The following is a 24,125-nucleotide window of genomic DNA, read 5'->3' as shown; positions in this document are numbered from 1 at the left end:
CCTCTCTGCGCTGCGTGTGCCCGTGCTCTCCGTGGATGCCCTCTGCCTGGCAGGGAATTGGCTGAAACGCTCATCTCTCTCGGGCCTGACAGATGGAGTGGAGGACCTCTTGGACATTAGCTCAGTGGACAGGCTGTCCTTCATCCGCCAGAGCTCAAAGGTCAGTCCCTCTGCGCAGATTGTTTGTACCGCTTCGTGCTGTGTGTGTTGTGGCGTTGGAGGAGGTCACCTCAGCCCTCACATTTCTTTACATTCTAATGCAAGTCTTTGCTCCAGCCTAATGATTACATGCTTAATTATTTTATCAATCTTTAGCAGCAAGAGTAATGTAAGAAAGTCATATTTTGACTGCATACTTGCAATTCTATAGAGTGGAATAGGACTGGCATACCAGTAAGTGTCCCAGAGAGCCCAGCCCCATCTAGCAGCTGAACCTGATGTCTTAAGCAGGGCTTGGGCAGCAGTGGGATGGGTCTGGTCAGTTGGATCTCTTGACCAGGAATACCAAAACAATGCTCCAATGATCCCAGGAGATTGTGCCATCAGAGGCATCATCTGCTGGTCAAGACAAGAGTCTGCCAAGTGCTGCCCCTTCGCTGAACTTCAGGGTGTGATCAGTGGTTCAGCCCCGCTTCTTGGTGAAGTGATTCCTGTTGCTGTTGCTTTTAGAAACATGTGTTTAAATGGACTTGTGACAGCCTTCAATGTGTGGTTCCCCTCCCCAGGTGAAATTCACAAGCGCAGTGAAGCTGTCTGAAGGGAGCGCCATGGAGTACGGCCGGGACGAGGAGGAAAACTTCTTCAAGCGGCTCGGTAAATGGCGGTCCGGCCGAAGGAACCCATCCAAGCTTCACCACACAGAAGAGAAAGATGGTAGACCCCCGGGGCATCCTTTCCTCCGCTCTGTGTCTGTCTGTCAGCCGCTCTGTCAATAGCCATCCTCCATATGACTGTGCTGTTCCTGTATATTCTGCATACGTGGGGCATGCCTCTCCGCTGAAGGCTTGGCCGGTTCGGCTGGGCCTCTTCCATGATTCAGGCTCGAATCTCGAGGCAGGGACAGTTCACTGTTTCTGCTCCTGCATTGCTTTAGAAAACAGTGCAAACTGTCCTTTTCCTGACAAATCATGTCAAATACAAACAGGCGTCTTAATAATAAGACATGAGAGTCCCTGTAAGCGATGACCGAGTTATTGATAGTTCACACCAGCACAGCAGACTTGGGTTTACAAACACCTAATTGTGAATTCAAACACACAGGAGACAGTGTCCTGTATTGAAATAGCAAGACTGTATATGTTTACATTTAGGGAAATCAGACATTTCACACCTATATAAAATGTCAATGTATTAAAGAATTGAATAATATGCTATATTTAATATAGTTGTTTTGGATCGTAGGTAATTTAATGAAACTAAATAAGTGAAAAAATAAACCACATTTTTCTCATGCTTAAAATTAGATATTATAAAATAAATGGATGGGATGACCAATCCATTAAACTTTATCTATCTATAAAACTGTACTTGATGAATATACTAAGAGTCCTAAATATTTTATATACAGACAGTCAATTAACAACATGTGAAAGTGATTTTGGATTGCTAGTAAAATTACTCTGAACTTCATTTCCATTATTATTTAGAGAATTGGTCACAGCTGGCAGAGGTCCACACATTCTCCCTCCACCTGCTCTGCTGAACAGTTATGTACATTGAAATGTACAGGACTAACATTCTGGAGACTTGTGTAGGAATAATTGAAATATAGGAATAGTAAAACAGGAAAGTCTCTTTAAAGAATTGTCTGAAGGCTCTGCCAGCCTATGTGGATCTGTTGGCAGTTCTGCCTTTTGACCCAAAGTCTGAGATTTCTAAGAGCAGGGCAGCTCTGCTCCAAGCTTCATGGTCCTCAACCTAATTGTCACGCCCTGCCGTTCAGATTGTATCTGCTAATATTTAAGGGGCTTTTCAGGCCCCAGGATCTGTTCAGGCAATGAAATATCTTCCATTAACTCAATACGCCGGTCACTTCTGACAGGAGGGGGCAGTAATGAGAACAGTTCAAAGTATGGAGCCTTATACCTTTATAGTGCAGGGGCAACTGCAGCTAAAAGGTTTTATTTTCAGCAAGACCAGGACTTACTGTGCAGGGTTGACACGAACAATATCAAAAGGAAAAAAAATTGAAAACAAAGCAACATTAATAACTAAACAATTTTTAAATTTTCAACTAAACCATATTCCTTCCCTGTAGTAAAATATGCTCATTTCACACAGTGTGCACCCTGTATGCGATGGATCATATTTTACAGAACAGGTGAGATCTCATTTATGTATATATTATTTTATATTTTTAACAATCTGTATAGTTTTTACAAACACATAGCGTGTTTTTATATTAATTTAAGTTCAGTTGTTTCAGTCCTTGTATTTTAAAGTGTTCAGTCAGTGGAAAGGTTTCTTTGTTCAGTGAAGGAAATTGGCCTCAGGCAACTCAAAGACAAGGAGTGGAGAGTACCCTCTTTTGGCGGGTGAAGACATTAGTGCTGTCTTTTCTTCTGTGTTCTGTATGTTGTTTTCACCTTCACATCACATGTTGTTCAATGCCTTTATAGTATCTCCTCAGTCTAACTGCCAGAAATCATATAAAGCGTTTCCTCACATTGACATAATAATAGGAGTATAATATAGGAATTATAGGAATAGGAATATAACAACAGAAGAAATCATAGGAGTAATCCAATTAATATTTTAGGTGCTTTATGTATTTTTTCCTAATATTAAATACTGTATTTTGGCATTCAAAATGTACGGAGTCTTAGAAAAACAAGTAAGAAAGGAAGAATTAGAAGTCTTCATTTAACATTCAGTAAGAATTCTAGGTAACCCAATCTATTGAGTTCGTGTGTGCATGCATAATGAGGGACAGATATGATACTGATAACCTATGTTTTGTTGATATAACTGACTGGCTGAAATAATGCACAGCATAGATTTGAAGGGAATGCATTTGAATAATTTGAGTGCATTCATGATACAAGAAACATTGATCAGTGATAATGTATCGTTACTGATGAATGTCCTAAATTGCCAAAAATAAATAATTGTGTGTAAGACCCTGTTAATAGCAGTGAGAGCCATTCCCAGAAATGTGTGCATCTGAGAGGTGTTCGTTCAGTATCATGCTAGCTGACCAGGGAAGCACTGACATGTTCTGACATTGTAGCTGCTGTAGCTGCATTCACTGCAACTAAATAATAATGTGTTGCAATACATGCAACATCTTTGTGAAATATAGCTTCACGAGCATCATCTAAATCATCGGGGTGTCGGTCCTAGGGTCTCCACTGCCAGAAGCATGCACGTTAGGATACGGTTTCAGTGATCATGGTTTCCTCAGGTTTTAAATCACTCACTGAAAGTTGAGCCCCCAGCATTTGCATAGTCCTTCCATGTGTTTTTGTACCCTGTGACCATCTGTGGCAAAACCCAAATGTTTAAACATCTTCTCACTTGGTGAACTTTGTACCCTTATGTACATGCATAAGACACAAACAGACTGAATGCACTTGCTAACACGATGAGTGCTGCACATGCATGTGGCAGACGTGTGGACTGTGCATGTCTATGATGAGGATGAGGGATTCAGAATGTGGCTGCATAACCATATATCGCATATTGTTGAAACAATATTCACAGGAAATTACATATTAACATTTAAATGCATAAAGTGGTGCACAATTAAAACTGGTAAGTGTATGTGTGTACGTATGGTGTTCCTGTGTTTGATTGCATATAGAAATGCTGTCGGCATGCTTCATTTACTTTATAAAAGAGGATCAGTGTGCTGTAGTATGTCAGAAAGCCAGATTTAATTTCACTGACAGCTTTCCAGTGCTGTGAAATATTGTAACAGTTGCAGTCTGAAGCAATGCAACAAAATAGCACAAATAATATCACATGTTTTTCTGTGGTTATAAAAACCACATTGATTGCATCTTCAAAATACTACTAATAATACCTTTAAAACTAGCATTATATTCAAGAGGGTATGTTCACCCCTGACAAATGAACTCTTTGTCTAGTTTAAGGTCAATGCCCCAGCATAAGCAAGTGCAATTGGAAAATGTTCCCTGTACTTGACCTTGGTTCACTCATGGTCCAGTGTAGTAAAATAACTCATACAGAATAAGAATATCTTCCCTGATTATCTCATCCCTCTAATGTTAATTATTTGAATCTTTGACAGAATATAGACTTCGTTTTTGTGACTTTAAGTGGTATGAATTGCAGGTGTTATCTGCAGGTGCAGGTCTCGGGTTGTGTGTTGTCCACCGTGAAGACATTGTGTTACGTTGCCCTGTCCATCCCGTCTCTCCTGCAGGCTGCCATGGGTTCCAGGAGCGGCTAGCTGCCAGCCAGGATGCCATGAAGAACAAGAACGTGGTGAACCTGGGTGCCATCCGGCAGGGCATGAAACGTTTCCAGTTCCTGCTGAACTGCTGTGAGCCGGGCACCATCCCCGACGCGTCCATCCTGGCTGCCGCGCTGGACCTGGTGAGGCCACTGCCCTGCCCACTCGCCCGACAGGGACACTCTCGCACCCGGGTTTACTGCTAGAAGATCATGCTGAAAGTGAAACAAATACAAAAAGATAATCTTCTATGGATTGCATTCATACAGAATAGTTTGTTATGTCAGCAGTTTTTCACTCTGAAGCAATATAAGTGAGGGCTGTGGGATTCATGTGCCTACTGACTAAACAATAGACGCAACATACTTGCTTTTCTCTTTCATTTTCCTGGTCTGATCCGAGTTCGCACACTGGATCACTCAGGCAGTACTAGTCAAATAGGCCAGCTGTCCTGGAGTACTATGGAAGGAAAGCATAAACTTCACTCTCTATAAAGTATACTATACTATATTATTATTTATTTATAATTTATTTCTTATCCAGGGCGACTCACAGTTATAAAAACTTTACTCAATTCAATTCAATACAAAATTCAATATAAGCATTTATACAAATTGCAATTTAAGAGTTACAAGACTACAGAAGTACAGTTAATATAAAATGATAGTCATATGATGAAAATTGCTGCACACTATTATTCATTACTAATATTATTTTCATTACCATTACTTGTATTATTATCACTGTTACCAGTATTATTACTGCAAGGGTTATTTTAATTCTTACATTGTACTTTCATATAGTAGGGTTTTGAGTGTCTTGTTTTAGGTTTTTATTCATTTGCACCAAAGAATAAGAAAGACGAGAACAAATTAAAAACAAATGATGTGCAGGTGAGGTTGAAAGCCCTAATGGGCTTATACGAGAACCCCAAAAAATAAAGGAATAAAATCAATTCATCATAAAAGTTAAAAACATAAATACAATAATAATATACAAAATAAAGACGTAGTAAGTCATAATTTAAACGAAGGATATACTCTTTAAAATAATCCTTTCACTGATCCTATGCTTTTCCACTATCAGGTTTTAAATGGTTACTGGTGCCTCTAGGTTGTGACATATTGTACAATGAAAATATCGAGGAATTAGAAAAGTCTAGTAAGTGACTGTAAGTCGCTTCAGCTCCTTGTTCTTTGTCTCCATCAGCGTTGGTCTGTTTCTGTGTGTGTTCGGTGCTCATCTCATCTTTGTTACTCTCATTTCCACAACAGACTGCCCTGCAGGGAGGTAAGGCTGCAGGAGGCATGTGTTTTCTCTCTCAGCCCTCGGGGCTGCAGTGCGTCCGTGCCAGTCAGTGCTGTTGCTTGTGTCTGTCGTGGCAGGAGGCGCCGGTGGTGGCGCGGGCCTCCCTCTTCCTGGAGTGTGCCCGCTTCGTCCACCGCTGCAACCGCGGAAACTGGCCCGAGTGGATGAAGGGGCATCACGTCAACATCACGAAGCGGGGCTTGTCACGGGGCCGGTCGCCTGTGGTGGGCAACAAGAGGAACCAGAAACTGCAGTGGAATGCGGCCAAACACTTCTGTCAGTGGGGGGATGTACGTCATGCACCGCCGCTGCCATCGCACTCCCCCGGCCTCGCGTCTCGTAGGGGAGAGACTGTTCACATTCTCTCTGGGCATCCTTATGTAGAGGATGGGCTAAAGATGTTATGATAGATGGATGATAACTGACTTATTGATAATACAAAAAGTCATATACAAATACTAAGGACAGCTGACTGAAAACTATACACTGGTGATCAGTGGCGGATGGTGAATTGGGTAAGGGCAGGAGGAAAACCAACCCACTGCATTATGTTATTTTACACTAGTTGGCTACTTATCTCTACTTTCTTATGTTCAGGTTATGTTATGTTATTATGTTCAAATGTAGCAATAATCCAACTAGCACCCTAATGCAAACTTACTATACAGCTAAGGTAAGGTAATGCACCAGTAATGCATTATTTTATAAATGATACTGAGATTTGTTAATGGTTTATTTCAACCAATTACTCTTTTTTATATTTTGATCTCCCTCTTGCCTCTCAAAAATAGAGGAGGAGCAACCCCCTCTGCCTCTTTGGACCAGCCTCCTCTGCTGGTGATGCACTCAATCTGAAAAATCAAACTCGTGTTGCTGTCACACTTAATGACCTCAAGATGGCAGCGGTGAAGCACATTGGTGTTTATTTCCCGGCAGGCTATCGGCGCCCGTCTGAGTGAACTGTGCCACTCGGAGAGCGAGAGTCCTGCCAACATCCTGGGGTTCATTTACGACGAGGAAACAAAGCGCATGATGAGGAAGGAGGATGAGGAGGAGGACTTCCTGGATGACAGTAAGGCCAAAGTGCAGAAGGACACACACACATTGTATAAAGGAATTGTTAGATTGATATGATACAAGCAGTGTGAACACGTGAACACGTGTAATCTACCCGTGGTAAAAGCTCTCCCCTGTGTGTTCAAGCCCAGTTGCTCTCCTCCACAGACACCGTCAATCCGAGCAAGTGCGCCTGTCCGTTTGCCCTGAAGATGGCGGCCTGCCAGCTGCTCCTGGAGATCACCACGTTCCTGCGCGAAACCTTCCCGTGCCTGCCCCGCCCACGCACAGAGCCCCTGGTGGTCAGTCTTGCTCTCTCTCGCTCCCTCTCTCTTCACATTCACATTCAGTGTGTTTATTTCAAAACCTTCAAAAGTTCAGATTTGTGGGCCAGAAATGGTAATAGTATCCTGTGAACTTTTCTTTACTTCTGTTATTTCTTTGTTGAGATGGAAGTGCAATCCTGTTACCGTGTCAAAGACGTGCAGTGGGTGTGTCCTGGATAGTACTTTTAGCCTCCTTCCTCTCCTTGTCCTCTCCTCTCCATATGCCAGGACCTGGAGAGCTGTCGTCTGCGGCTGGACCCTGAGCTGGACCGCCATCGCTACGAGAGGAAAATCAGCTTTGCGGGGATCCTGGACGATGAGGACGCCCCCAACGACTCCCTGCACAGCAGCAGCCACACCCTCAAGTCAGACACTGGTTGCGATGAGAAGAAGAGCCAGGAGCCCCTAGGTTTTTATTCACTTTTCTCACCGTAGATGTAGAAACCTCAACTTCTTATTTCAGGTTTGGAGCTTCACTGAAGGTCTGTCCTTCATAGATTTCAATATGTAGATCTTCTGTAGCTCAGGCTGTAATCCCTATTCCCTGCTTCTCCTTCACAACCTCTCTTTAGTCTCAGATGTTTGTCTTTGTTTTGTTTGATATGTTGTACAGCCATTGTCTTAGTGGTGAAGAAATTTGTATTTCATCAAATACTCAGTAATGATCCGTATCATTCATCGTGTGTGCAGCTGCCCTTCAGTGGCAACATCCAACCACTGCTCTCCTCTGTGTAGCTCCCATCAGAAAGATACGGATCGGTGGCTCCCGGCTGCTGCAGATCAAGGGGACCAGGAGCTTCCGAGTGAAGAAGGGAGGATCCCTGTCGAGCATCCGCCGGGCCGGCAGCTTGAAGAGCACCAAGATGTCCCGGCAGGACTCGGAGTCTGAGAACGAGGATGCCATGCTGTCTCAGAGCAGAGATACGGTGACTGACATCGGTAAAGCTGCCCTTGACTGTGCTCTCTGATCCGCACTGGCCACCCGAGCCCTAATGCTGTTGTTATGTTCCTCACCTGTTCTTCAGCGTAACATATTGCTTAAATATGTTTTTTTCCTTTGGTTTTATTACAGGGAGCCCCTGGAGCACCAGCGAGCCGAGCATCGAGCCAGAGGGGCTGAGCGCAACCAGCACTGAGGACAACTACCACAGGAACATGTCCTGGCTGCATGTAGGCGACTGCGTGGGGCGTTTAGCATGTATTAGCATGATCTGGCTACAAATATGAACACCTAATATCGCTTTTGATATTCATTTGATATGAATTCAAATAAATTGCCAGATACAGGATGTTGTTCTGTATGTTTAACATATTTGGACATTTCCAGTGTGACTCTGTCAAGTGGTGTCATTAAGCATTTCATGTCATTGACTTGCGTGTTACTGTAATTTAATCCGTTACATCAGGTTGCTTGGAACACATGTTCGATGCAATGGTAGGTTCATTAGATCATACGGAGTCAATGAGCTCTGGTGAGTTGAATGGCTTAAACTGTGTCAAAAATGTTATTTTCTGATGTATTGTAATGCATATCTTATTAGTGTGTCTGACTAACTTGCGGGAAGAGAAAGAGACTGCAGATCTGACTCAGACTCATTATTTGCTTGTAGATCATGATCTTGCTGTGCAACCAGCAGAGCTTCATCTGTCCTCACGTGGACTTCTGCCACCCGCGCTGTTACCAGCACCACAGCCGTTCCTGCGCGCGGCTCGTCCGGGCCATCAAGCTGCTGTACGGCGACACGGTGGATGGGCTGAAGGAGGACAACTTCAGCAGCAACATTGGAACCCGCACCAAGAAGATGAAGGAGGTATAGTATCTGACCAAAGCATACGGTCCGCCCACACTAGTGCCTGATGGCAGCGCACGGATCCGCCCTCACTGACCATCTGCAAAAGTGGTAGTGAAACCAGAGACTTTGTGATGATTTGATGCAGTGACTGGTCATTCAGGTCCATGTTTAAGAAGCTTGTAGGACCAAGGACCCCCAGTGTAATGGATTAGAAAATCTGTTTTTTGACTGGCACTGGTAATATATGCAGAGCAGGTATTGAAAGGTTTGGTTGAATTATATACTAATTTATAATATATTTATTATTGATATTTACGTCTGCATTTTGTGTCTTACTTTCATCATCCCAGAAAACTATGTTCAAACCATGTCCAGAAAAGTCAATCTCTGTGGGAAGGAGGTTAAAAACAACTTGTATTTCGGCATCATGATTATTTCCTGTAGATACCAGAGAATTGTGTGTGGGCCTTTTCATTCGATGCTCAATGGTGCAACATGTTTTGAGGATATGTAGAAGCCTTTGCCTGTGAATGCTGGTCTGGCTTGCTGAGGTGATCCATGGGTGTCTTTGCAGTGTTCGGACAAGTCCTGCCTCCGAACTCCATCCCTGAAGAAGAGAGTGACTGACAGTCATCTGGAGGGGAAGAAAGACACAGGGATGTTGAAGTACATTAGGAATCAGGTGCTCAGCTCTAATCAACACCACAGGATTTTGTATGTTTTCTGGACCCATAACTCAGACAAACATTTAAAGGAGTTGGTCCTCTATCTTCCAAATGTAGGCTACTATTTGAAGTCATGGCACACTGCCATGGATGTTCAGTTTTTCATGAAATGGTATATATTATGGAACTGTGCATTTATTTAGACAGTATTTAGTGTCTATGTATAACAGTTATGAACATGTATATACATTCATTTGTTAAGTCGTTTTAAATGTGGATTTTGATTTTGCATTAATGATCTTTGTTACTGTAGTATATTGTGCTCTAATCTTTACTGTCTTGATGCCATTGTAATAGAGTGATGCAAACTGATAACATCATAGGATTAATAAACTACAAGCAAGCAAAGCCACACGGCCTCTTCTCGATGGTAACCTCTCTCATAGCTTCAGTTGTGTCTCTCTGGCTTGAGTTCTGAAGTGGAGGCCTGTGTTGCAGGTCATGAGCCTGTCTCCAGCCCCCCTGTCCCTACTCATCAAGGCGGCCCCCATCCTGACCGAGGACATGTACGGAGACATCCAGCCTGCAGCCTGGGAGCTGCTGCTTAGCGTGGACGAGCACATGGCTGCCGCTGCCGGTGAGTGTGGGCGGCATTCCCCTTTATTCCATCAAATTCAATTACCAATTCCTTTACAAATTTATATTGTCCCAATTAGCATTCCCTTGACCTAATCCTGAGATTAAATGTGATTAATTAATTGTAGGGCATGAAATTTAAAAAATAAATTTATACCTGACCAAGCGAGTCTTGCTTTGTGGCTTTTCGGTCCTATTTTCCTTGAAACTCCCTGTGAAAAAACTTCTGGAGTTGAATCACGTTCTAGACAAGAGAGTGATTCTTCTGTATCACAGAATTGCCATTCCAAACTTTCTAGTTCCTTATGATAGCTTAGACTGAATGTACTTGATGATATAATCTAAATCTGGTACCAAAATACATAATAAAAACATTAAGAACATTAAGTACTTTACGGCACTTATGTCCATAAATTGCAGTTTCCATTGCTTCACATGTGCAGATGTGTAACTATTGCTCAACAGGCGAGTGACTGTCCTTTCTCTGTGCAGCGGCCATGTTTCTTCTGTGTGCTGTGAAAGTGCCCGACACGGTCACTGAGATGATGATGTCAGAGTTTCACCATCAGGAGGCGGTGCAGAGGATCAACTCTGTGCTGAAGTTCTACACACTGTGGCGCTTCAGGTACCAGGTGTGGCCCCGCATGGAGGAAGGCGCTCAGCAGATCTTTAAGGTAGACCACGCAAATCCAATTTGTTTCTCCATAATAAACTTCAGTCAGGCCCAGGGTCTCTTTTAACATGTTTTTTTGCCTTTTTCAGATCCCTCCTCCCAGCATTAACTTCACACTGCCCTCCCCCATCCTGGGCATGCCCTGTGTGCCCATGTTCGACCCTCCCTGGGTCCCTCAGAACACAGGCAGTGTCCAGGACCCCATCAACGAGGACCAGTCTGTAAGTCCTGCTTACTTTCTCCTACCATCTTCCAACAGCAATGCGGTGCTTAGAACAAATTGACTGAAGAAAAGGAAAGAGACTCTCTTTAACCTGATAGTAACATTAAGCAGGGAGTGATGGTGTTAGCATACTGACCCCAAACAAATTGAGTAGTAGAGGAAAGAGCAAGGTCAGGTCATTTCTAGGTGTAGGAACAAGCCTAAAAGTGGTTGATTTATTACTGAATATCCAGAAAGGCCGAGTGGACAGGGTGCAGGCTACAGCAGGAGGATTGTGCTGTTCTAAGCTGCAGATGTGCGTTTCTTCATTTCCACTCCTGTGAGGGTGATAGTTTGTATCAGAGCTAGAGCCAGTGTACATGAGCTCGTTACAGGTGATGTCACCCCCCAGTAAATCAGTCCAGCGTCAGGAGACCCGGTCTGTGGGTGTAGTAGGCTGATCGCTCTGTGGTGAGCTGTGCGGTGTGGAGCTCGGAGGGGCTTCTGTACGGCTGTAGCTCTGACCCACACCGGCTACACCAGGCCAGCGGTCTGTCAAACTCCAGTCCTCTTTGGGTTTTCACAGCACATCAGATCCTACTTTACTGACATAGTTATGTAGATAAGCTGGCAGTGCTGAAAATAAACAACCACATAATATTATACAGACCGATTACTATTTTTTTTTTTTTTTTAATGTACAAAAGTCTTTGTTTTGTTTATAATGTCTCTTTTTGGGGTGACTTGTGAAGTTGTGCTGGTGTTGTAACATAAGTCTCAACAATGAGGCTCATTTGCTGATTTGCTGGTTTAGTAACAGGTCTCTTTCAGAGGACTGTGCTAAAGGACACATCTAATGTATTGAAATTCATGATGCCGGTCCATGTAGACGCATTTCCTTAATTGATCTAATTGTGCAACATAATGAAGCTGTGATTACATTTTTAATAGTCACTCCATTCTGAACCCATGCCTACAGTTACACCAAGCAATGATGCCACTGCCATTTAGTGCCGATGAAGCAAAGATGACACATCACTGTAGACAAATAATACTCCCATCTATATTCTTCAGTGCTGTATTATAAAATACATTTGATCAGCTGCATTTATCTGGGAGAAACCTATTTTCAGCAGTTGTCTGCTTCGGTGGTTTCTAGAGAAGCTTGTGCAGATGGACAAGTTTGATCGGACCTGTGCCGTCACTGCTTGGTATCTCTGTGCACTGTCCTCTTGCTGTGGTGCTTCCTCTTGTGCTGAGATGCTGAGGCTCCTTCTTGGTTACTACTTGTGATTTTGGTGAAACTATGCATGGCTATTTGTTTTTGTGAGATGCTCTTCTGTATGCCGCAGGTGTTGATCATAGTGATGTACTCTCATGGTACTGACACCTGTGATTTGTTATTTATTTTTCCTAGCAGGAGATATGTATGTTACCACTAACATACTTTATCATGTATTTTTTTTTTTAGTCTCCAACATTAATTCAATCAGTATTTACAATAGTAAGTTGTGATTTTTATACAGATGCTTGTTTGGACTTGCACCCGGTTTCCTGAGATCATTTATTAACAACTGAATGTCTGTTTAATCATTGATAATGACACTGTCTGTTCTAGCCTTCCTTTGGAAACTAAATAAAACCTGTAATTGGACGTACATGGCCAAAATTAAAATAAAGTTGTTATATAATATCCAACAGATTGCATCTTATTCAAGGATTTTCCCTTCTAAAAGTATACTGTGGTTTTACTGTGGTGAAAGCATGGCAAGACCCAGGCAAGCATGGTAAAGCATACAGAGACATGGTAATGCATGGTTAGCCACAGTAAAGCATGGTAATTGCATGGACAAGCATGGTACATTGCCATACATACTGGTCATGGTAAACTTTTATAAGGGCATGTCATTAACCATTCTCTGGAATTTCTGCCATTCATGTTTAAAGGTCATTTCACTATTTCCCCCTGTGGCTTGTTTAACTCTGTCATAACCCTACCTTGTGCTAATGAATGCTTATGGAAACCTGATTATCTCTCTTGTGGCAATTCTTCTGGTAAAATATACTTTAATATGATATCTGTGCTATTAAGAAAGTGTGTAAAGTGAGTGATATTTATTTTTTAAACATACATGAATAAGAACACCTGACAAGACATCTCCTGCCAACGCAGGTCTAACTGCAGAGATATCTGGGCGTGAAACTCCAGCTGTTTTAACATTTATACAATTGGATTATTTTATTAATGAATCGAGTGACATTTGGAGTTCACTCAGACCCCTGATTATTGCAGAGGGAGACCCCAGCAGCTTGGAATGCACCCTGTCAGGGTTCGAGTGGCTGAAGGGTTAACCTCAGGAATTAGACATGTAGGAAATAGACTCTGCATGTACAAACATATTCGTAGTGCAGCTCAAGAAAAAGCTTCAGTGGTGTCAGTGGGACACAACCCAGAGGGCATATGAGCCCCCCCTCCGACAGCACACCACACGCTGCAGTCACAGCACTCCTGGTTGCCGGACCTAGAATTTCTCCATCAAGTGAAAGACTGATCGACGTTAACTAAAAAAGTTGTTTTGCTAGGAGGGGATGCAACCATTAGGCCTTAAGCTGTGGACCCCCAGATTTTATTTTCTCCCATAACATTCTCTGATATGCTGTAGGAGTTTTTTCTATCCCTATGCCTAATGGTTTCTTTTAATCCTTTTCTCTGTGTGAAGCTTTCGGTGGCAACTTTTTGCGAATTGATTTAAATCTAACTGAATGTTTGACAGCTGTATTAACGTTTCATTATGGGAATGATGTTTATATATACACACACATATGGTCAGTAATACTCTTTTACTTATCACCACATATGCAGGGCCTGCAGTTCGAGAAAAATATTTGAGAGATTTATTTTTTTAATTTTCTCCCAGGAATTTAGAAACAAAAGTCTACCCAGTTTTCTGCTTCAGTGTATTTGACCACAAATGGTCATTGTAACATAGCTGCTGTAATCCTGGGCCCATACCCTAGTAATGTCATGACTCCTATGCAAGCTCTGTGTAGCCAGCTGACAGCACAGGTTTCTGTCTGAACACGTTGCTTCTGCGTTCCTGACTCCCCCAGTTCCTCTTAAAGGTCTATGCTCTCCGCGTCGTTTTGCTGTATCCTTGTCACAGTCCTGCCCTGCCCTGTCTCCCCCTGTGCAGAAGTCCTTTTCGGCCCGCGCCGTCTCGCGCTCCCACCAGCGGGCCGAGCACATCCTGAAGAACCTGCAGCAGGAGGAGGAGAAGCGGCGGCTGGGCCGAGAGGCCAGCATCATCACGGCCATCCCCATCACGCAGGAGGCCTGCTACGAGCCCACCTGCAGCCCCCCGCCAGAACAGGAGGAGGAAGGTGCGTGCAAGAGACTCCAGTGCTTCACAATCCCCAACATGGGTCTGTGAAGGCACAGTTCACTCAGGACAGGTTAAAATGTCAAGTTGTCCACTCACTGACTGTCTAAAATTACCAATACCAAACTTTCAAGACTCTGCATCTCAAGACCCCTTCTACTTGAATGTAGCGACCAGCATATTGTGTTGGTATAATGAATGAGAATCGGTATGAAGTTGTGATTCTCTAACTCTTCTCCCTCTGCAGATCTGACCCTTCAGAGTATGGTCAGTTATCGCAGGTCATAAAATAATTCGGAGATGTGCTGTGTTGTCTCTGAAGTCACCAGTTTAAGGGGCATACAGACATTATTGTTCGAAAGCCATCATTCAAGAAGATGGTACCCCAGCCGCTAGGGCTGAACGATTAATCGAAATTGAATTGCAATCGCGTTTTGATAATCGCAAAGGCTGTGATGTGGATGCGATATGAAAAATATGCAGCGAGTGTCCCAGAGCGAATGCATGACTACCCTCTTTGTGTGGCATCTTACTAACCAATAGAGAGAGCGCACCTCCGTTCTGCCCAATCAGCGCTGCCAAGCCAACTGCGTACACGCCCCCATTAAAAACACACAGCAAAGCGCGGTGCAGTGGGGGTGATCATTAGGCAAATTAATACCAAAGACAAACAGCACTTCGGTAATAGGGATTATTTCATACTGATTGTATCTGTGGATTGTCCTGCACACCATTCACAAAACACAACCTGAAACACGTCCAGCTGTTCATAAAATATTAATAAAATCGTCTGCTAAGATGCGATTATTATCTTTCAGTTTATTTTAACTAGTCACGGCACTGCACCGGTCCTGTGCTATATACTCGGATATTAACTGTAAGCAGTCATTGTTTCTGTACGTGGATTTCACTCCATGCTGCTAATAAAACTGTAATTCGTGATCGCACACAGCACTTGAGATTATATCTTCTGACACAATGTATCTGATCTCCTCCCTGTGTCTCAGTCCAGTGCACACCTCCGCTCCTGAAAGTGAATCATGTCCTCAGTGGGACGGACGCTTACAGACGTGTCCAGCACCAGATATTTAACCTCCACAAAACACGGACGCGTCCGGACACTCAGCCAGTGGAAACGGGGTAATAGTGCCTTTTAATGCAGTAACCAAAGAGGGGTTTAAAAACCTCATCCCACCGCTGGACGGGAGATGTACAATCCCTCTCGCACATATAAGCCGAGTTGCAATCCCGCAGATCTGTGCATTGAATGCAGGAATAAAGTTCACAGGAATGGACACACGTGCAATATTACCCCACAAGAGCAGACTTGTGGTTGAGCAGGACGAGCGACTGTGTCTGAGTCTCACTGCGCACTTTATCAATGAAGACCCGCTGTCTGCCAACGGCAACTTCCCTGTAGACCGTAGGAGGCTGGGGGGGTTTCAGCAAGTGATTGTAAGACTTCGGTTGGAGTCAAGATTTGTTCTGCACTTTATTTTGTAATGCCACTTACTGGCCGCCTTTACTGTGTGAAGAAAATGTTAACAAGTATTTGTGCTTGAATGTGTGCTGTGCAATATTTTATATGCTGTTTATCAGTCCTGACAGTTTTAGTTGATTGTGAATATTTTGTCAATATAAGCTAGACCTACCTTATTTCAAGAGCTTGTTTACAGAAAGGAAGTTAATTGTATTTGTTCTTACTGGAAATTGTTTGCACTAAAGCAAAGTGAGTGTTTAATTACTGGATATTTAAAAAAAATTCTTGAATTAGAATGCATTCTGTAAATACTGTTTATTAAGTTTAGTATTTTTACATTTCTTAAAATAGAACAATTTCAATTTTAATACTTATGATTAAAATCGTTTAAAATATCAGTTCTTAAAATCACTTAAAATTTTTTAAAATCTTGTGATTTTTTTAACAAAACTAAAACAATAAACTTTAAAATAAACGTGCTCAAATCAAATAAACAAAACGTGATAAAAGCAAAAACTGCACACCAACAAAAAAGTCAAATACATTGAAGATAACAGAAAATGCAATAGACAAAATAAAGAAACAATTAAAAAGTAAAAATAAAAAACAAACAAAAAAGTCTAATGCATTTTAAATTAAACCCAAAACGGTCAATGTATTTGACAAAAAAATATAACAAAACTATACCAGAAACCCTAAACAATTGTGATTTAAAAACAACTAAGTCTTTAAAAACAATTAAGATTTGTTATTTAAAATCTTCTTTTAAAAACAATCATTCATAAAATCTTTAAAAGATCTTTAAAAGATCTTGGACTCGGGCTCCAGCAGGGGGAACTAACCGTCCCCGGAGGTGGGTCCCATCATGGGATCCTGAGCTCCCCCAGATCTTGTATACGCCAGTTCTTAAAGGCTTCCTCCTTGCCCCTCTGATGGACCTCCAGATTGACGTAGTCTTTTACAAACACCATGCCCCTCCGCGCGATGACGATCGGGTCCAGCTCCTGCTTATTGAACAAACAGATGTTCCGTCCCTCCCACAGTGCCTGCTTCACTGCGCAGACGACACGCCACCAGCACCTCAGGGTTGATGTTGAAATTCCCCTTGCCGGACCGTATAGGATCTGCTGGGCGGTCGCCCGCGCAGGAACGGCGAACCTGTGGAGGAACGGAGAAAACAGGAGCCAGACCCTGTGGGCGGAGGGGCACTCACTAAAAATGTGAGCCTCCGTCTCCTTCCCCAAGCAACCCTTATAGGGGCAGGTGTCATAAGGAGCTATGCCCCTTCTGTGCATAAACACTCGGGTGGGGAGACACCGACTCACAGCCATCCAGGAGACATCTTTCTGCGTGTTCGTGAGGCAAACGTGCGTAGCGTTAGCCCAGATAAACCGGCAGGTTTCGGGAGGGAAATCTTCTATCCGGCTGGTCTCCTGGGCAGATCTCATCTGACTACAGATGGTCTTATAATCCCAGGAGGCCAGCACGACTTTATGGAGGCCTACTTCGAGCGCAAAGGCTCGGAGCGCCCTGTAGAACGGCGGGGGATCCCACGAGTGCGGCCTGGTGTTGTCCATGGCGCAGAGGCCGAATGGTCTCAGGCTGCTGGCAAAATAAAAGCGGTTCATGAAACTCACTTTCTTGCCAGCAGCCTGGATGTTCTTAACCACATAGGCCAGCCCCTGCGCCTTTATCAGCCGCACAACGTCCGGGACCCCCCTGCCTCCATCCAGGGTACCCTTCACCATCTGCACTCTTTTCAGCCTCTCCATTTTGCTCCCCCAGACAAACCGAAATATAATTCGGGTCACTAGTTTTGCGATACCCTTGTCTGGGGGGAAGATCATTCCTACGTAGAGGAGTATCGGGAAGAGGATGGCCTTTACGACCAGCACCTTACCAGCCATCGTCAAGGTCCTTGTGCTCCAGCCGTGGATCTTCCTTTGGACCTTTGCTATGGCCTCCTCCCAGCTCCGGGTGCCCGTGTTGGTCCCGTCGATCGTGATCCCCAGAACCTTGATAAACGGCTTCACAGGGAACACGGTCGGCGGGCCCCGGCCGACAGGCCATGCCCTGGAGAGGTAGACCTCGCTCTTGGCCTTATTCACAGCGGCCCCCGTCGCCCTGCAGAAGCCGTCCAGCAGTTCCTCGACCCTGGCCACGGACGGAGCGTCCGTGCAGACCACGGCCACGTCGTCCATATAGGCCAGGGCCTTCAGTTGCTCTCCGCCGGAACCCGGGAGATGGAAACCTGTCACCCGGACGTCCCGGCGGATCGCCTGCATGAACGGCTCCAAGCAGAGGACGTACAGCAGGGCCGACAGGGGACAACCCTGCCGGACCCCCGACCTGACCGGAAATGGTTCGGTCAGGTGGCGGTTCACAAGGACCCTGCTGCTTAGGCCGCTGTAGATGATCTTGACCCACCTCCTCAGGCCAAGAGCGAGACCCATCCTCTCCATAACAAGCTGCAGGTATTCGTGGCCCACTCTGTCGAAGGCTTTCTCCTGGTCCAAGCTGATTAGGACCAGGGGAAGCCTTCTCTCGTTCGAGTAGGCCACGACATCCCTGAGCAGCATGGCGTTGTCGGCCGCCGATCTCCCCCGGGCACCACAGACCTGGTCGGGACCCACGACTTGAGGGAGTGGCCGCTGCAGCCGGAGCGTCAGTGCTTTGGCCAGTATCTTGTAGTCGGTGCACAGGAGGCTGACTGGCCGCCAGTTCCTCAGATCTTTCGTGTCTCCCTTCTTGTGAAGAAGGGAGAGGATACTCTTCTTCATCGAAGGGGCCAATCTGCCCTCTCTGTACATCGACCCCAGGACCTGGCCCAGATCTTCCTTAAGCACCTCCCAAAAGATCTTATAGAACTCAGCAGGGATCCCGTCGGGACCCGGTGTCCTTCCAGAGTTAAGACTCTTTATCACCTGGGAGAGTTCAGTGGTGGTGATCTCTGGATCCTCCTCCTCCTCCTCGTCCCCCTCATTGCGGGATTCCAACAGGGACAGAAAGTGATGGATCAGATTTTGATCCACCACCTTCTGGTCGTACAACTCCCTGTAGAAATCCCGCACCACTGTCTCAACAGCCTCTCTGCCCTCCACCTCTTGCCCCGAGGAGTCGATCATGGAGGACATTGCAGGCCGCCTCTCCTTCGTTTTCTTGAAGAAGAAGCGGCTGCATTTCTCATCGTCCTCCATGATGCGGACCCTGGAAAGGACCTTGATCTTTTCTTGCTCCTCCCGATAGAGGGCGGAGAGACTCAGTTTGACCCGGGCCACCTCCTCAGCTAGGTCGAAGCCTCTGAGCTGTAAAAGACTCAGGCGCTGGAGGCGGGCGTTTAGATGGGAATATCTCGCCCGCCTCTCGCGAGCTTTCCGTTTCCCCAGCTGAATGAAGTAGCCCTTGGTTCTTTTCTTCATCATCTCCCACCACTCTATGGGAGAATCAAAAAGGTCCTTCAGGGTCCTCCACTCCTCGAGGCGTCTGCTAAAGGTCTTAATCACACGAGGGTCATCGAGCAGAGAGGTGTTGAGCTTCCAGACCCCAGGCCCCGACTCCCGTGTGCTCGGAATGAGCACCTCTGTCGTCAGGAGCCTGTGGTCTGAAAAGAAGACCGCCTCCGAAGACATAGCGGTCCTCTCCAGTGGCTTGCTGAGGAGGACGAGATCTATCCTGGAGAAGGAGGAGCCAGAAGAACTCACCCAGGTGAACAAGGGGACCAGGTCCCGACCTGCGTCGCAGAGTTCAAAGTCCTCCACGAACGCAGCGAGGTCCCTGCTGGATCTATCGTTGCGGGGCTTACTCCGGTCTACATCCCTCAGAGCACAGTTGAAATCACCTGAAATGATAACTGGCAAGGTGCCGATCAGGAGCGGGCGTAGCTGAGGGAGAAAGAGGACTCTCTCTCTCTGGCTGGTGGGGGCATAGACATTGACCAGCCTCAATACAGCCCCCTTGTATTTAAAATCGAGGCTGGCCAGTCTGCCCGCCTCTATAACCTTGAATGTTTTAACTATTAAGAAGGGGTTTTTCAGGAGTACGGCAATCCCGTCCGCTCGGGACACATTGGACCCCGACCAGAAGGATTCTCCTAGGGTCCAAGTGTCCCGGAGATCTTTGTATTCTTTTTGGAACGGGATGCCGCACTCCTGCAAACAGATAATATCCGCCTTCATTCCAGCCAGAGAGTTTAAAACATCGGTCCTCTTTTTCACCTCAGCAATGCTCCTCACATTAATTGAAATAATAGTTAATGCCATAATGGCTGTGAGGGCAATTACCCGCTCCGTAACAATCATGTAAAGAAACCTTTCTCTTCCCCACTCCTCTCTTCTCCCTCACCTAGCTTAGCGCTAGCACCCATCATTTCAATCATTTGCCTCACCGCTTGATCCTCTAGGAAGACTATGGGGGGGGCTCGGCTCCCGCCACCCGGTAAGGCGGGCAAAACTCCACTGGGCTCAGGGCCCGTGGTGCTGGAGGTTCTCCCTGGTTCCTTTGAGGCCGAGGCCCGACGAACAGATGGCAGGGCAGAGGCTTTATGTACAACTGGGGAGAAAACTGTATAGACCCCGCTAGTCGTTCTTTTAACTAATGGTGGGGGAGGGGGTGGTCTCTCCCTTCCCGGCTGTCTGCCGCCGCAGGCCTCCTCCCCCAGCGCCAGTGACCTTGCCATCACGTCCCTGATGTCTTTCTGGGAAAGGACACTGGCGCCGACTCTCGTCTCCTGAGGACCTGCGGCTCTCCCACTACTGCCGGGAGGGCATACCTGACCCCTCCCCTGGGAGAGTCTCAGTTGTGGGGCAGGAGGAATGTTATTTCTAGGGGGCCTCTCATCTACCAGGCTGCCCACTCGGGGCAGTGGAGAAGGCCCACCACTCTCCTCTCCGGAGTCAGAGTGGGGCGTATAAAAATTAGAGGGAGGGGACTCTGGAGCGGGGGAGGAGCCGGCAGGGGGGGGAGAATCTGCAGAATGAATCCTCTTTTTCATCATGCCCCCCCTACCCATGCTCCTCTTCTCAGCCCTCCTTCTCTTCCCCGCTACCACTGTCCACTCTCCCTCTGCCTCCACTTCTGACCCAGAGTCAGAGAGGGAGCCTATGAGGCTCCTGAGGATTGTTTCCTCTCTACCCCCATCTTGGGGTATCACCTTTGGAGGAGCCTCCGCTTGGTTTTCTCTCTCTCCACCACCCCCGAGGGCCCGCGCCCTATTTGCATAGGAGGAGGGACAATTTCTAAAGAGGTGCCCTCCCCCACCGCACAGGTTGCAGGCCCTCTCCTGCTTGCAGGCCCTGGTCTGATGTTCCCCGCCGCAGACCTTGCACTTAACAACGGTACAGGCTGCGGCTAAATGACCCAGGGCCCCGCAGTTCCTACATAATTTGGGCATGCCATGATAAAAGACAAGCCCCCTATTTGCTCCTAAAACCACGGTGCTTGGTAGATGGCGTACTCCGCCGATGGCGGCCACTTCCACCTGCAGGCGCACCTGCCACCGCCTAGCACCGGTCCAGACCCCATCCTCATCATTAACTCTCCTACTTTCAGACAGGATCTCACAGTGTCTCCTCAGCCATACTTCTACGTCGTACTCTGCCACTGCTTCGTTGTAAAACTGAATAGTTACAATTTTGATCTCTCTATCTGTCAGGGCGTCGACCACAAAGTCATTCAGGGGCATGCTGTCTTTTTTCTCCCTATACAGGTTCCAAAAACTCTCCAGCACTTGAGGGTTCTTAAAGCTCACCTCGAACACGTCCCTAGGTCCAGGCAGTTTTACCACACAGTTCAGCTCAGAAGGGGCAAAGCCCAGGCCCCTCTGCAGCACGGACCTGCTGAACTCCAGCCGGGTGAGGGCCGCGGTCTCGGCTCCAGCCTCACGGCTGAAGCGCACCGCATTATGGCGCCTCACACCGGCGGTTCGCTGGGCCATGCTGCACTTTCCTACCTTGGAGAAGGGTCGGGAGGCTCTCAATCCGGAGGTCGGGGCAAGTCCACCTGGCTGGGGAGCAGCTTCCACCTCCGGGGCTCTTGCAGGGAGCGGGCCTTGCGGGGAGAAGTCCGGGCCCTGGCTGCAGGAGGCCTCCCTCAGGGACGTTGCCGATCGGCCTGGTCGGTCCCTGGAATCCGAGGCCTCTCCTGGATCCTGGCTGGTGACGTCAGCGGGGAGCAGTCCTGGTCAGGCCGGGCTCCGGGTAGATGGTCGGCCGGGCTTCTAGATGGGACCCACTCCGTGAGGAGTCCTCCGACCCCTCTGGCTAGGTCCCCTGTCGCTCCCGGTCCGTCCCAATCTCCACTCGCCTCGGCCTCCGGACCGCTCCAAGGACCCAGGACTCTGCAGCTCTGTCAACCGGCACCTCCCCGTCTCGTCTGGTCTGGCCTGATGGATCAGCTCCCTGCAAGGAAAAAAGAAAGACTGTCAAGTACAGTTCAAAAGCCCCCTGCTGGACAAAGGTTTCTCTCGCTATTGGAGGCATTAGGCAAATTAATACCAAAGACAAACAGCACTTCGGTAATAGGGATTATTTCATACTGATTGTATCTGTGGATTGTCCTGCACACCATTCACAAAACACAACCTGAAACACGTCCAGCTGTTCATAAAATATTAATAAAATCGTCTGCTAAGATGCGATTATTATCTTTCAGTTTATTTTAACTAGTCACGGCACTGCACCGGTCCTGTGCTATATACTCGGATATTAACTGTAAGCAGTCATTGTTTCTGTACGTGGATTTCACTCCATGCTGCTAATAAAACTGTAATTCGTGATCGCACACAGCACTTGAGATTATATCTTCTGACACAATGTATCTGATCTCCTCCCTGTGTCTCAGTCCAGTGCACACCTCCGCTCCTGAAAGTGAATCATGTCCTCAGTGGGACGGACGCTTACAGACGTGTCCAGCACCAGATATTTAACCTCCACAAAACACGGACGCGTCCGGACACTCAGCCAGTGGAAACGGGGTAATAGTGCCTTTTAATGCAGTAACCAAAGAGGGGTTTAAAAACCTCATCCCACCGCTGGACGGGAGATGTACAATCCCTCTCGCACATATAAGCCGAGTTGCAATCCCGCAGATCTGTGCATTGAATGCAGGAATAAAGTTCACAGGAATGGACACACGTGCAATATTACCCCACAAGAGCAGACTTGTGGTTGAGCAGGACGAGCGACTGTGTCTGAGTCTCACTGCGCACTTTATCAATGAAGACCCGCTGTCTGCCAACGGCAACTTCCCTGTAGACCGTAGGAGGCTGGGGGGGTTTCAGCAAGTGATTGTAAGACTTCGGTTGGAGTCAAGATTTGTTCTGCACTTTATTTTGTAATGCCACTTACTGGCCGCCTTTACTGTGTGAAGAAAATGTTAACAAGTATTTGTGCTTGAATGTGTGCTGTGCAATATTTTATATGCTGTTTATCAGTCCTGACAGTTTTAGTTGATTGTGAATATTTTGTCAATATAAGCTAGACCTACCTTATTTCAAGAGCTTGTTTACAGAAAGGAAGTTAATTGTATTTGTTCTTACTGGAAATTGTTTGCACTAAAGCAAAGTGAGTGTTTAATTACTGGATATTTAAAAAAAATTCTTGAATTAGAATGCATTCTGTAGGTAGCACTAACTGCATTTTAGCAGCAAGAAGCTAACCATCTATTGGATAGAAAGGCACACTGCATCTGCTAGACTACAAGGTAGTGGAGGGGTCTACAGTTGTACTCTAATTTAGAGTGTGTGCTGCACACTATTGAGAATATTGAGCTGAAGCTTGACTTTACAAAATTAAATCGCAAATCAAATCGCAATTGCAATATCTGTCAGAAAAATCGCAATTAGATATTTTCCCCAAATCCCACAGCCCTACCAGCCGCTCAGCCCCAGCTTGACACTTTCGCACACAATCGAAATCTACGACTCATTCTTCTGGAAAGTGTCAATCACCCCCACCACGTCTCACGATCAAAGACAACAGCTACCAGATCTGCAGCCAATCAGTAGGTGATGTAGCGATCCCACGTGGGATCCACCGATGAAGAACACACCACGAGTGTCCGCACTGCAACCCACAGCTGGAAGTAAGCCAATCATTAGCTTGTGTTATTTATCCTTAAAATGCAGCGCCCAAAATTAATTTGCTGCTCTCCGTGCTCTAAGGCCTCCCCGAATACACAGACACCTGAGACTT

The 24,125-nt window shown here is 46.1% G+C and overlaps 1 protein-coding gene across 1 annotated transcript in view; it reads left to right on the top strand.

Moving 5' to 3' along the window:
• The window catches only part of unc80 (unc-80 homolog (C. elegans)), a 70,063-nt gene that overhangs the window by 21,957 nt on the left and 23,981 nt on the right, over positions 1 to 24,125 (top strand). Inside the window, 15 exon segments of the mRNA XM_066687988.1 lie at positions 54 to 160; positions 726 to 873; positions 4,388 to 4,560; positions 5,803 to 6,015; positions 6,662 to 6,797; positions 6,950 to 7,083; positions 7,336 to 7,516; positions 7,843 to 8,046; positions 8,180 to 8,277; positions 8,718 to 8,918; positions 9,475 to 9,582; positions 10,064 to 10,202; positions 10,694 to 10,875; positions 10,964 to 11,095; positions 14,271 to 14,457. Coding sequence (XP_066544085.1) covers positions 54 to 160; positions 726 to 873; positions 4,388 to 4,560; positions 5,803 to 6,015; positions 6,662 to 6,797; positions 6,950 to 7,083; positions 7,336 to 7,516; positions 7,843 to 8,046; positions 8,180 to 8,277; positions 8,718 to 8,918; positions 9,475 to 9,582; positions 10,064 to 10,202; positions 10,694 to 10,875; positions 10,964 to 11,095; positions 14,271 to 14,457 — 2,343 coding nt within the window.

This window comes from Amia ocellicauda, chromosome 16 (genome assembly GCF_036373705.1).
Source record: "Amia ocellicauda isolate fAmiCal2 chromosome 16, fAmiCal2.hap1, whole genome shotgun sequence".
Taxonomy (NCBI): Eukaryota; Metazoa; Chordata; class Actinopteri; order Amiiformes; family Amiidae; genus Amia; species Amia ocellicauda.
This window is presented reverse-complemented; position numbering and strand designations above follow the sequence as displayed.